This window comes from Macaca nemestrina, chromosome 14, assembly GCF_043159975.1.
Source record: "Macaca nemestrina isolate mMacNem1 chromosome 14, mMacNem.hap1, whole genome shotgun sequence".
Classification (NCBI taxonomy): domain Eukaryota; kingdom Metazoa; phylum Chordata; class Mammalia; order Primates; family Cercopithecidae; genus Macaca; species Macaca nemestrina.
This window is the reverse complement of record NC_092138.1, coordinates 31,533,497-31,546,442: the sequence shown is the minus strand read 5'-3', so window position 1 is coordinate 31,546,442 and position 12,946 is coordinate 31,533,497. Positions and strand designations below refer to the sequence as shown.

Sequence of the window (12,946 nt, the reverse complement as noted above, 5' to 3'; positions counted from 1 at the left end):
ATAACAATAAAAACAATCCAGGAGAGGCTGGGTGCGGTGGCTCACGCCTCTAATCCCAGCACTTTGGGAGGCCGAGGCCGGCGGATCACGAGGTCAGGAGATCGAGACCATCCAGGCTAATATGGTGAAACCCCGTCTCTACTAAAAATACAAAAAATTAGCCGGGTGCTGTGGCGGGCACCTGTAGTCCCAGCTCCTCCAGAGGCTGAGGCAGAAGAATGGCGTGAACCCAGGAGACGGAGCGTGCAGTGAGCTGAGATCACTCCACTGCACTCCAGCCTGGGAGACAGAGCAAGACTCCGTCTCAAAAATAAATAAATAAATAAATACAAACGATCCAGGAGAAAAACACAAAACTGACCCAACACTCACACAATGAATTTTTAAGTGCTAAAGAACAATAAAGTTTAGCTAAGTATTTCCCTCACATTTTATCTTTCATTTTGAAGGTGAGATATCTTCAAATTATTCTGAAATTACGTAAGCCACTTAGAGGAAGGTTTACAAGTCATTGATCAGATCTAGAATATAGCTCCCAAATTAATTTAATCTCAACACAAAACAATTTCAGGACTTGCATATGTCAATACGTTCAATAGGTTCCCTGAAAAATATGACACGGAAAACAAGCAGCTTTATTTCTGTAGAGCTCTGACGAGCTAACAAATTTATCTGTTAAAAAAGGAGACAGAAACTAGGGAATGTTATAGGGATACCCATAATACATTGTTAAATGACAAAAAGGAAGTTTCAGAGTAAGTAACATTGACAATATGATTCTATAATAGTAAAAGTAACAAAAAAATTACACCAATATATACATATCTGTGCTTATACAGTATTTTTAATGAACATACAGAAAAGTAAGATAGAAAAAGCATGTACAACAAGCTGTTACTTGGAGTAAAGGTAGGATTATCTGTTTATGTCAGTATTGTTTTCCTTTTCAAAATAATCATATATTACTTTCCTGATTTGAAAAATCATCAAATTACAACATATTTAACAAAAGGATCTTCCCTTTTGGGCTCTGATGCCCTACCCTAAAACTGACCTGAAGTCCTACGTGACTAGAGGAAAGACTTGCTCTTTTCTGTGGTAATCTTTTTCTTTTAAGCCAGGATCTTCCACAGCTTGTCTACTGTAATGGTTCATTTTATGTGTCAACTTGACTGGGCCTCAGGTGCCTAGATATTCGATTAAACATTATTTCTGGGTATGTCTGTCAGGGTATTCCTGGATGAGATTATCATTTGAATTCTTAGACTGAATAAATCAGATTGCCTCCAGCAATGTCATGGGCCTCATCCAAAATCCATGGAGGGCCTGAATAGGAAAAAAAAAAAAAAAAAAAAAAAGCTAGAGGAAAGGAGAAGCTTTCTCTCTGCCTGACTGCTTAAGCTGGGTCTTCTCCTGCCCTCAGACTTGAACTTACTACATTGACTTTTCGGGCTCTTTGGACTCAGACTGGAATGCACATCATCAGTTCTCCTGGTTCTTAGGCCTGTACACTCAGACTGGAACTATACCACAGGTTCTGCTGGGTCTCCAGCTTGGTGACTGCAGATAATAGACTCTCGGCTTCCATAATTGTGTAAGCCAATTCCTCATAATAAGTCTCTTGTTACATATATCTCTATCTCCTATTGGTTCTGTTTCTCTGGAGAATCCTAATGAATACACCTACTTAATGTCAAGAAGCAGCCCTGCCACCCTATCCACCTGTGATATCATCCCAAGGAGTGTAAAACCTCTATGTGTCTCATTAGGCAAAACGTTCAGGTAGTATGTAATGTCCTCAGATTTTTCCTGGCTATTGCTTACTTTCAAAGCGAACTGTCACAGAGGATCTTGTTTACTTTCTCAAAAGGCTGTTCTCTCTTCTTTGCATCTCCTGTGAAGGCATAATGCCAAATGGTACAGATATGATCATCCCCACAGCAACAATCCAAGCCTCATAAATAAAGGATAATTATAACCTTAGTCCAGAAACAAACAGCTGGACGTGAGCTCTGCAAAAATCAGAACCTTCTTCCAAAACCAGAATAAAACTGCTTCCCAGAGAGACAGCAATGTGCATTTTAAGGATTCCCTAGAAACTATTTAATTTCAATAAAGTCCTTTTCCAAAAATCCTTTAGATAAAGACTTTTTCCTTTTACTCTTTGGGATCTAATTTTTGTTAATAAATGTCAACCTTTTTAGGAAAGAATAATTTTCAGTATGTTCATTAGTGGATAAGTTACTTAACACAGATAGGAAAAAATAAGACTTATAGACTAATACACTAATTCGCCAAGACAAAAATACCTTCAACCCACAAATCACAGGATCTACTTGTCAGAACTGCATAGTCTATCTCAGTATTTTAAAAAGTCAACATCTGATCTTCGTAACTGGTGCAACATCTGTAGCAACAAAAGTACCTCACAATATGCGTTTTTAATAATATATGAGATACATAAGAAAAAGATCTTGCTTGATTTTCTTGTCAACAACAGTAGAAAGGGGGATGGGGTTATCAGAAATATTAGCCATCCACTTATCAGAAGTCGAGTTTGAATGGGAGAACAAACTCTTACCTTATGCATTTGATGCATGCTTTCCTGTGGGAAGTCTGTGGACCCCATTGTCGGCATAGGATGGGAGACACTCGGAGGTCCAGGACTTGGCCCCATCATGCTGTGGACGGAACCTGGGGAAGGTCCGGGTCCTGGACTGGGCCCAAGAATTGGCCCAGGGGAAGGCCCAGGCCCTGGCGAAGGCCCTGGGTGGGGCATCGCACCAGGGTCTGTGGGCGTGGACATCTACTTCTCCTGTCTCTGCCAGTCAGTAGAGTAATGCTAAGTTGAAAAGCAGAAAAAAGGAAGGCATGTTTTAAACATGATGTTAAGATCAGAATAAAACAGTTGTTAGCATTTGATGGTGCCATTTCTGTAACAAACATCAAACAGAGCTGCCCTGTCTATTCCAGATGTTTGAGTGAGTGTGATATACATCCATCTGCCCTAGTCTTTATGAAGACCACTTGTTTAAAAAAACACACACACTAAATGATTCCCCAGAAAAATATAAATCATCTAAGATACAAAAAGACTCACTGGAGAAACTCAAATTTAACACATAAGCAGAATTCTAAACAAGTTTGAAATTTATTACTTAAGTCAACAGATGCTCTCCATTACTTACTGCCTTGGACACCTTACAAGTCATTAACCCCCACAAACCCATTAAAATACAGAACCCTTTCAAAAGTATCCAACCAAGACTCATTTTCATAAGTGAGTGGGCATTCAAAACTTCAAGATAGTTAAACGGGGAAAAATACAATCTTCTAATCTGAGAATGAAAGAGAAGTCCCAATCATGAAAAAAGCAAAAGCTATAGGAATCAGACAAATATGGGTTCAAATACTCATATATGTAACTACTAGCTACTTTATTTAATGGTTCTTCTTTTGATATTTCAATGCAATGACACGTGTGAAAAACCCAGCTGTAGTCTCACCACAACAAATGGCCACCCTTACTTAGCACTGCTTTCCCCACCAACTCCACTCTACCAGAAGTGATCAGGAGGGACAGTTTAAGATGTGATCCTCTTGCCAGCTAATTAATTGAAGCAGAGACCCCTAGGACAGTTAAAACCAGGGATTTGGCTGGGTGTAGTGGCTCACACCTGTAATCCCAGCACTTTGGGAGGCTGAGGCAGGTGGATCACGAGGTCAGGAGATCGAGATCAACCTGGCTAACATGGTGAAACCCCGTCTCTACTAAAAATACAAAAAAATTAGCCAGGAGTGGTGGCGGGCGCCTGTAGTCCCAGTTACTCGGGAGGCTGAGGCAGGAGAATGGCGAGAATGCAGTGAGCTGAGATCACACCACTGCACTCCAGCCTGGGCAACAGAGTGAGACTCCATTTCAAAAACAAAAAAGCAACAACAACAAAAAAAAAACAGGGATTTGTCCCAGACCTGGCCCTGGTCAAGAATCTTGAGAGAAGTCATCCATGACTACTGGATCAGAGCTCACCACAGACAAGGTGTGGAAATTCTGGTTCTACAATTTCAGCAAAACTATATTCCACCACCCACACTCTTAAGGCTTCTTGGCATCCCCATTGGAAATGCCTCATAGAGTGGGTACAACTGCATCTTGGATATGAGCCAGAATGAGTAAATAAGCTGTTTTTCACATTCTGATAGAGATCAATGATGCCAGCAAGATAGCTGAATACCACTAGCAACAGTAATTGCTCTATATTATGATGTTACCTTGGAGGCACACACCTGTACATGGAGAAAGTTCTTGCTGTCAACCTTACAAAGTACAGAATGACATACCCTAAGTGATTTGCTTACCCATTATTTAGTGGCAGAGATGGAATGAGACTGTGGTGGCCTAGTCACCATAGCAGGGCTCTTTACCCACAGGGGAATGACGGGCTGGAAGGGCAGTACAAAAAACACATTCTTTCCATTCCTAGCGACCCATCGCTCGCACTGAATCTCTAGAGTATGAGGGCCATGAAGGCAGGGCATGCTCGGTTTCCCTTCCACGTTCCCAGCACCTCAACCAGCATATAGTCATAGCTCAAAAATTATCTGATGAATCCACTGCAGAGGAAATTTCAAGGGCCAACTATTAATAAAATCAACTATTTAATTTTAACTTTAATTTTTCATATTTTTAGAGACAGGGCTTCTCTCTATTGCCCAGGCTGGAGGACAGTGGAGAGCTCATGGCTCACTGCAGCCTCAAAACTCCTAGGTTCAAGTGATCCTCCCCCACCAGCCTCCCAAGTAGCTAGGACCACAGGCGGCACCACCATGCCAAGCTAATTTTTTTTTTATCTTTTGTAAAGACAGAGTCTCACTATATTGCCCAGGCTGGTCTTGAACTCCTGGCCTCAAGTGATCCTCCCACCTTGGCCTCCCAAACCACTGGGATTACAGGTGTGAGCCACTGCAGCCGGCTTCAGTTAATTTTATAAATAAAAACCACAGAGTGGTCAGTGTTTGGGTTGTGTTCCCATAAAGATATCCTTAAAGTGTAGGCAAGAATTTAGGCCATTTTGACAAATAAATTAGAGCTAAAACGCAAAGCAGTCAAAGGCTACTTCAGAGTGATCATAAGCAGGGGATCAAAACAGGACGAAGAGAACCCAGTACAAGTGGCTTCTAAACAACAGAGGAGCCTCAACAGTGAATTACAGCCTTGAATTCACTAGAGAGCCCAATGTTATTATTTATTCTTTGTGATGAACAAAGCAGACGGAAGTAACTTTTTTTTTTTTTTTTTTTGCTTTCCACCACCTCACACAGGTTCAGTCAGCATTTTAAATTTAGGAAGCTGACGTCAATTCAGTGCTACTACAAGATATAATGTTCTTTCATGTATATCAGCACGCTAATACACCCTTTTATTTTTTAGTGAATAAAAGGAAATTGCTTACTTCCTGTTACGGTTTACACTGAAATCAGCTTCAATAGGTATTACAGTAATATACCACGAGTTTGAACAATGAAGATACAAATACTGAAGTTAGTTAGGCTGATATTCCTACTTTTAATGTAATTGATGCATATTAAATATGAAATTCTAATATATATTAGCCCATAACGCTACTTTCCGCTTGCATTATCATTTCCACCTGGGAATCTCAGAGAATGTTGTAATTACTCATATATAGTCCCATAAAAATGCTTCTCATTTTTTTGTTGAAGGAAACTATTAAAAATGTCTTAGAGGGAAAACAAGTTACAAGGGAAGTGGAAAATTACGGGCATATAATTGGAATGTTAATATAGGAACATGTTATATAGGAAACTAATAAGAAGAGAACCTCAGATGCCTGGACTTCAATGAATGTGTGTGGCTCAGACTAACAGTAAAGTTTAACAAATGAAGAAACTTAGCCTATGCCATATAACTAATGAATGGCAGAGATCTGGACTCTCATAGAACTTGATGTGATATTCACTGATGTCCCACTGGGAGCTGAGAGACCTGGGTTCTGGTCTCAGGGTCACCACCAACTCTGGGGCCCTGGGAAAAGTGCCTTTCCTCTGGGGTCTTGACTTCCTCCAGGCTCAGGATAGGAGTATCTCAAAGGACCCTTCCAGCTGTCCATCTATGACGTGATGCCTGCTGCCTCCAGAGCATCTTGAAGACTTCATCCAAACCTGTGTGTTGGAAAGTCCATTAATGGACTCCCAAGGCAAAATCAGGGCTGCCCTAGGATCTGCTGTGGCTACCATCACCCAAGTATACCCAAGGGGAGGACTCTCAAAGATGAGGTCTATAATCCTGGCCTCTTATTCTTCCTCTTCATTTCGGGTGGCAACTTTATTTTACAGTTCAGGTATATAATTAAACTTTCCCACAGTATGAAGAAACCTGGGGAAATAAATTAGAAAGAGGTGCTAGTCTCAAGCAGCACATCATTACTAAGTTAGTATGATTAAGGTTTAAAGTCCAGTATTGGTCAACTCCGCTTCTCCCTCACCAGCCCTGCTGGTATCCCCTGGACTCTCTGCCCCTTTCTTCTCCAAAGCACTAATGAGACAATAGAGATAGGGTGGTGATGAGAGCAGTAAGCATAGTAGGGTAGGCTGGAGGAGAGGGCCCAGATGGACTTCACAGGGCAGTGGTAGGTCTGCTCACATAATAACACACAAAATCTATTTTTATTTTGTGTTGGGAGAAGGAGGGAGTTTCACATTGTCACAGAAAAGAACAACCTGCTCCACAAGTATCTGTATGTGGCTAACAACATGATGACAAAAATGTATCTGGGGAGAGGGGGACACAGCAACCTCCCCATACACATGCATTGCTGGTCCCCATCTTCCCCTAGACCAGGACTCCCCGAGGGCCAAACCACTTATGTTCTTAGGCAAGAATTTCTCAGCAGTATACTCTGTCTTGATTTCATCCTTACTTCCCACTTTCCCACATTCACAACTAGAGACTGTGTGTTTTTAAAAAGAAGAGGCCCCAGAGGAACTTTCCAGAGCTCCAAACACCACAGTCATCCTCCCTCGGCCAAATCTCCATCCTCTGCCCTCAGCTGAAAGGCTCAGCACAGCCATCCGCGTATTAAAAGTTCGACTTCACGGAATTTTAAGGGTCACCACTCCAAAACTTGTGTCTTACAGTCTAATTGTAATCAACAGAAACACCAAAGACCCCCACATGTAGAGTAATATTTGAACACACCTATGTGTGTTTCCTAATAATTCTGGTGACTTGAAGAGACATTTCTCCACACCCCCATTGAAAAGATGAGAGCAGTAAGGCAGAAAGGGAAAACATAGCTTCCCCAAAGTAACATCTGCAACAGGAGAGAAACCCCAGGCAGAACCTTTTATCTCTTGACTCCCAGTCCAACACTGAGCTACTACACGGATGAAGCAAGAAATGTTTCCACCAGAGTTTTCACCAGGCCAGAGCGATGTGCAGGGTTAGAAAGTCGAAGACAAAGAAAAAAATGTCAGAAACAATGGGAGGGATATCTTGCAAGGACTAGGCTTTGGCTGTGATCATATATTAACTTATCACAGGCTAGAGAAGTAAAGAGAAGCCCTGAAATGTGAAATGAAGACAATGTCATAAACTGAAAAGGTCGATGATGTTTTAGTTACTTATTCCCTACTATACCGAGTATCTACCAGGTACAAGGCATGCAGCGGGTACAAAAATGAAGAGAAGGCTTACCCCACAACTCTGGAAGTCTGACAGGGAAATGAGACTTGTGTATAAGTAGCAACAAGAGAAAAATATTGAAAGATCCTATAGGACACGGAGGGGTACAGCTAATCTATCCAACACAGCCATAGAGTGGGAGACACTACTTTTAGCTCAGAGGGTAGAGGAGAGAAAGGAATTAGGTAAAGTGTAATGGAGAAGGTAGCATTTCAGCAAGGCCTTTACGTTAAAAAAAAAAAAAAAAAGTTCCCTAGAAACTTTTGGTTTCTAGTCACAGAGTTTAGGGCAGCACAGCAACCTTGACAATATCTCTTAAATTGCTCTTCACCAAACTTCATAAGAAAGCACAAGGAAATCTTGGATCTCCAGCCTGTCTTTTTTCACTGCTCACTTTACAGTAAAACTTTGAGCTCCAGGTTAAAGGTGGAATATCAGAAATAAAAGTTAGGCCCAGTCCACATCTCTAAGAAGATCCCAGTCTTACTAGCGTTCTGGCTGTTACAGGAGAACTGCAAGGTTCAGGAGATAGTTAAGATAAGAGTTCTTTTTATGTCTGTTTGCTGATTCAGAACATCTCCCCTGACCTGAAGGGCTGCCTCTTGTTTTCTATGTGGCTTTCTCTATAAAGGAATTGATAATTCACCCACAAGAAGTAGCAACATCTTTAGAACTGGGCCTCAAGCACTGTTATGCTTAATGGGGAAGCAGTGCGGGGGTAAGGAGAACAGCAATGCAGATAAAGGAAATAAATCTACCCGAAGTTTCTTTTTTAGAGGCCAAGGTTGTCGGGATAAGCGGTGAAACATTACCAAGGCCCACACTGCTTCTTGGTCTGAGCTGTGCAACTTTAAACAATGCATAATGTGATTTATACCACAGATAAAAATCACACTTGGTTTTAAAGTTAACATTATAAGTTGCTCCATCAAGACCCTAGAAAATCATTGAAAACATTTCTTCAGCATTCTTGTGGTTATTCACGACACTTTCCCATTCGTTTCAAAGTCAAATATGTTTTTTAAAAGTTGTTGGATTAAAACTTTCCTCTGTTCCTTGGGCTTCTGTGAACTCTCCTTCATCTTTCAATCAGGGAAACAAATTAGGATGTGTGTGAGCTGCCGCCCTCACTTTAAATAAACTGCCTTGGGAACCGTCCTTGCCCAGAGTCAGACCTGGCAAAGGCTGTGAGGCAGCTCTGTGCACAAAAGAAGATAACAACAAACTCGGGCAGCAGCTAATTAGTCCCCCATGAACCTCAGACACTGCCTTAATAGGATCCTGCCTCTTAACATTACCACCCCTATAGATACCATGAGTTGCCATCTCAAAAGAGTCTACCTGTGATGCAATTTCATGGTCTTTCCATGAGGACTGACAATGGTCCCACAAAGGAAGAATTGTTTTAAAAAGGGAATTTACGAGAAAACCCAAAGTGTTAAGAAACCCTTTAGCAAAGCATCCTCTACTCTAAGACTCATGTCCATTAGTCGTTATAAAGGTAATCACAGATGACTATCACTTTTAAAATTCAGTGGAACCCAAACTGCTGGGCAAACTGGTCAAAACAAAACCTAACAAACTAAAAAAAAAAAAGTTAGTTTCAAATCATGACACTCTGAAAGGTAGTAGGTCATGTACGTTTACACATATGCCTCTCTCTCCTAGGTTAGGCCCTTTTGCAAAGCAACCTCATTCTGGATGTTGATAAGAATCAACAATAGCCACTTCCTTTTCTGTCTGCCAAGATAAGTTTATTTATACTTTAAACATATAAAAAGAAGAGTCTGAAATACATACTTTAAAAACGTCTGGTTGAAATGGCACATTTTTACTGAAGAGTAAAACTCAACCATCATATGCTGAATGAAATAAAGTTATATGATAGGCACTCATTAAATGTCAACTGGCCCTGACTTTCATAGTAGCAACAATTCAACAATGAACTCCAAGTTCATTGCAGTTAAAATAGGTAACAGCCATTAATGATGTTAATATGCCTTTTAAAAAATCAACAAATGAGTTCATTTAACTTGAGTTTCAACCTCCTTACCTATAAAATAGAGATAATAGTAGCTGACTACAACTTCAATTTTGATACGAATCAAATAAAATATGAGATATAAAGATACCTTGTGAGCTATCATATGCTCGCATTATTGCCAGGATCCTTCTAACAGCTTAATTCCCACTCCGGACTTGAATCCACAATTTGCCAGATTAATCTAAAATATTGCTTTGTTCATGTATTCCCTTGCTCAAAACTTCTGAGACAAGCCTCCAATACAGATTGGGTAAAAGATTCATGCTTTAGCCTGCAAGTCAAGTCTTTCCACAATCTCCGACTTTATCTTCTGAAAATTCTCCCCAACCAGAACTTCTTGCTCCAGGCAACCAGGTCAAAACAGGTACATTGGTCTTTCCACGTTCCTTCAAGCCGGGTCTCTTGTGATCTCGGGGCTTTCTTCTGATCTGGGATGCTCAGATGCCACCACCCCCACCTCTGCCCTCCCCCTACAGCAACCTTATCCCATCTCAAAGACCTTATCTACCCCATCAACTCAAGAAAGCTCATCCTGATCTCCCTCTCTGTGTATCACATGGCCCATGCACTTTACCATTTGTTATTTGTATTCAATATGCTATTATAAATACAATATTAAATGTTCAGGTACATTCTTCAAAACACATAAATTATCAATTACAGATCATCTGTTTTTTACAGAATTTTGGACTTTGCTTAATGGTCTTTTAGTATAGCACAACAGCAAGCCACAAAATAATTGTGAATATTTGCGAAGCCATTTATTACACGCCCAGTTCAACAAAGCAGAGGGGGAAGATGGGAGGAGGCTTTCCTTCAGGACATCCAGTTTCCATGTGTGATAACGCATCTCCCAGTGGGATGGTAAAAACTGAAATATACTACATCAAGTAGGTAAAGAAATATAGAATCATCCTGAACCAGAAAAACGCATTTTAAGTGTAAACTGATATAGAATTTCCCTTGGATAACCTGTAAGCCAATATATGATGTTTCTTTTTGGTTAGAGATTTTTACCATTTTTAAAGAATTTTGAATTCCAAATTCTGAATTTAGTCTTTTTTTTTTTTTTTTTAAAGGAGGGAGTTTCAATTATATTTAATGGTTTTCGAACTTTAAATATTATTTCAACTTCTGTGGGCCCCATTCATCAACTTACAAAACAGCCAGCCCATATTTAAATTAGGCCGGTTTCTAAAAAGTTTCTAAAATATTAGTGCTTGCATAGATGTAGATGATATATTGGCAAAAGATTGATACTTAAGGCCAGGCGCAGTGGCTCAAGCCTGTAATCCCAGCACTTTGGGAGGCCGAGACGGGCGGATCACGAGGTCAGGAGATCAAGACTATCCTGGCTAACACGGTGAAACCCCATCTCTACTAAAAATACAAAAAACTAGCCGGGCCAGGTGGTTGGCGCCTGTAGTCCCAGCTACGCGGGAGGCTGAGGCAGGAGAATGGCGTGAACCCGGGAGGCGGAGCTTGCAGTGAGCTGAGATCCGGCCACTGCACTCCAGCCTGGGCGACAGAGCCAGACTCCATCTCAAAAAAAAAAAAAAAAAGATTGATACTTAAATTGATACTAATCCACCTAAAAATACTATAGAATATTGTGATTTTTAAAAATGTTTTAAATCTTACAGGTATATAGCCAGATTATAATTGTTCAAATATTCTGGAAGTCTTAGCTATCTAACAAAATATCCTAATTCATACTAGGCTTCAATTATATAATAATGTATTACAAACCCAGAAATCCAAAAGGACATTATGTCAGAGTTTCAGGCCAAAATCTTGTATTCCATATCTAAAGCATCATTCCAAATGTGTAAATTAATGAGGTGGTTGTATCAAACATTCAAAAGACCAGCTATTTTGTTCCTGAATTTCACTGACTCTAGTCTATGTTTTTCTGAGGTATAATTATTCAAGCATCTTTAACGATATCTTTACAACTTTCACTACTTAAAAGCTCTCTCTCTCACATATCCTACACTTTCAAGAAAAAGTGCTATATTAACATAGGTAATAATAAAGTCATAATAAACAGTAAGAAAGCGGCAGTTGTACAAATCCAGGTTGCAAGATCCCATTTAACTTAATGATAAATATCTTATGTAAATAAATATGCTCTCTTTCATAATGACTCTGGCAGAACATAGTTTTAGACTCCTATACTCCCTTGTAAGTATAAAGTCGTAAGATTCTATATAGAAAAAATAATCACTCCAGGCCTTCCTAAATATGCTATCAAATAAATTACCACCATGTGTATTTTCTACTCACAACTACTTAGGGAAAGACCCATGACTTTATTAACCGGCTAAAGGTCAGAGTCCCCTAATAAGAACTCTTCCAAAAGTGACAGAAAATTCACATCCTCTATTGGCCAAAAACATCTCCAAAACACAACATTTAAGGGGAAAAAAACAATTTAGAAGATAATTCTTTTACATTAAAAAGGAGAAATCAGAAATAGCCCCCAAATGTTGTTTTCATACTACGGAAATGTTCTCATCTGCTCACAAGAAATACAGCAGAAGAGAAATGTAACTCATATAGTTTTCTAAGGTCACTCATGTTAACCAAAGAATTTGTCCCTATTGTCCCTTAAAATCGTCTTGACCAGAAACAATAAGAATCAAATATTAAAGTGGTTAAATCAGGTCCTACCAACACTCCTTCCACTTGCAAATGCTGGGAAATAGTCCTTAATATTACATTTGTGACAATTCGGTTGCCCTCATGGCAGCATGTCAAGATGTCATAAATAGTGATTTATTATTTCTCTGGGGTATCAAAAAGCTGCTGACCTAAGAGAGTTTGACAAAGGCCTTGTTTACAAAGGAAGACTTCTAAAGGAGAAAAAAAAAAAAAACAAGAAAACACTGGAGGACAGCACCACTTTTATAATTTATAAAAGTCTTCTTTTTTTATGCTCTTGCTGTAATGCATAATAATAAATGTCAAAATATTACAGTAATAGAAGAAGCACCACAATTAACTTTTAGAAAAGGATGTGATATGCTTTTATACTGGCCTGTAGAATGATTTATCTTAAACTTAATCAAAGAAAAAAATTTTAAATACTTATCTGCAAAAGTGTTACTTTCTAGTTATACCATGTCAGGAATACTTTAAACAGAATTCAAGCATTAACAATATAATACAAGCCGAGGCACTTCTTTTTTTTTTTT

The 12,946-nt window shown here is 39.6% G+C and overlaps 1 protein-coding gene across 7 annotated transcripts in view; it reads right to left on the bottom strand.

Annotated features, from left to right (window-relative positions):
* The window catches only part of LOC105491813 (SWI/SNF related BAF chromatin remodeling complex subunit ATPase 2), a 207,934-nt gene that overhangs the window by 164,048 nt on the left and 30,940 nt on the right, over positions 1 to 12,946 (bottom strand). For all 7 annotated transcript variants that reach the window (XM_071077732.1, XM_071077735.1, XM_071077729.1 and 4 more), the window contains exon 2: positions 2,582 to 2,842. In XM_071077732.1, the coding sequence (XP_070933833.1) occupies positions 2,582 to 2,806 (225 nt within the window). In that variant the 5' untranslated portion in view covers positions 2,807 to 2,842. The remainder of the gene's footprint in view (positions 1 to 2,581; positions 2,843 to 12,946) is intronic.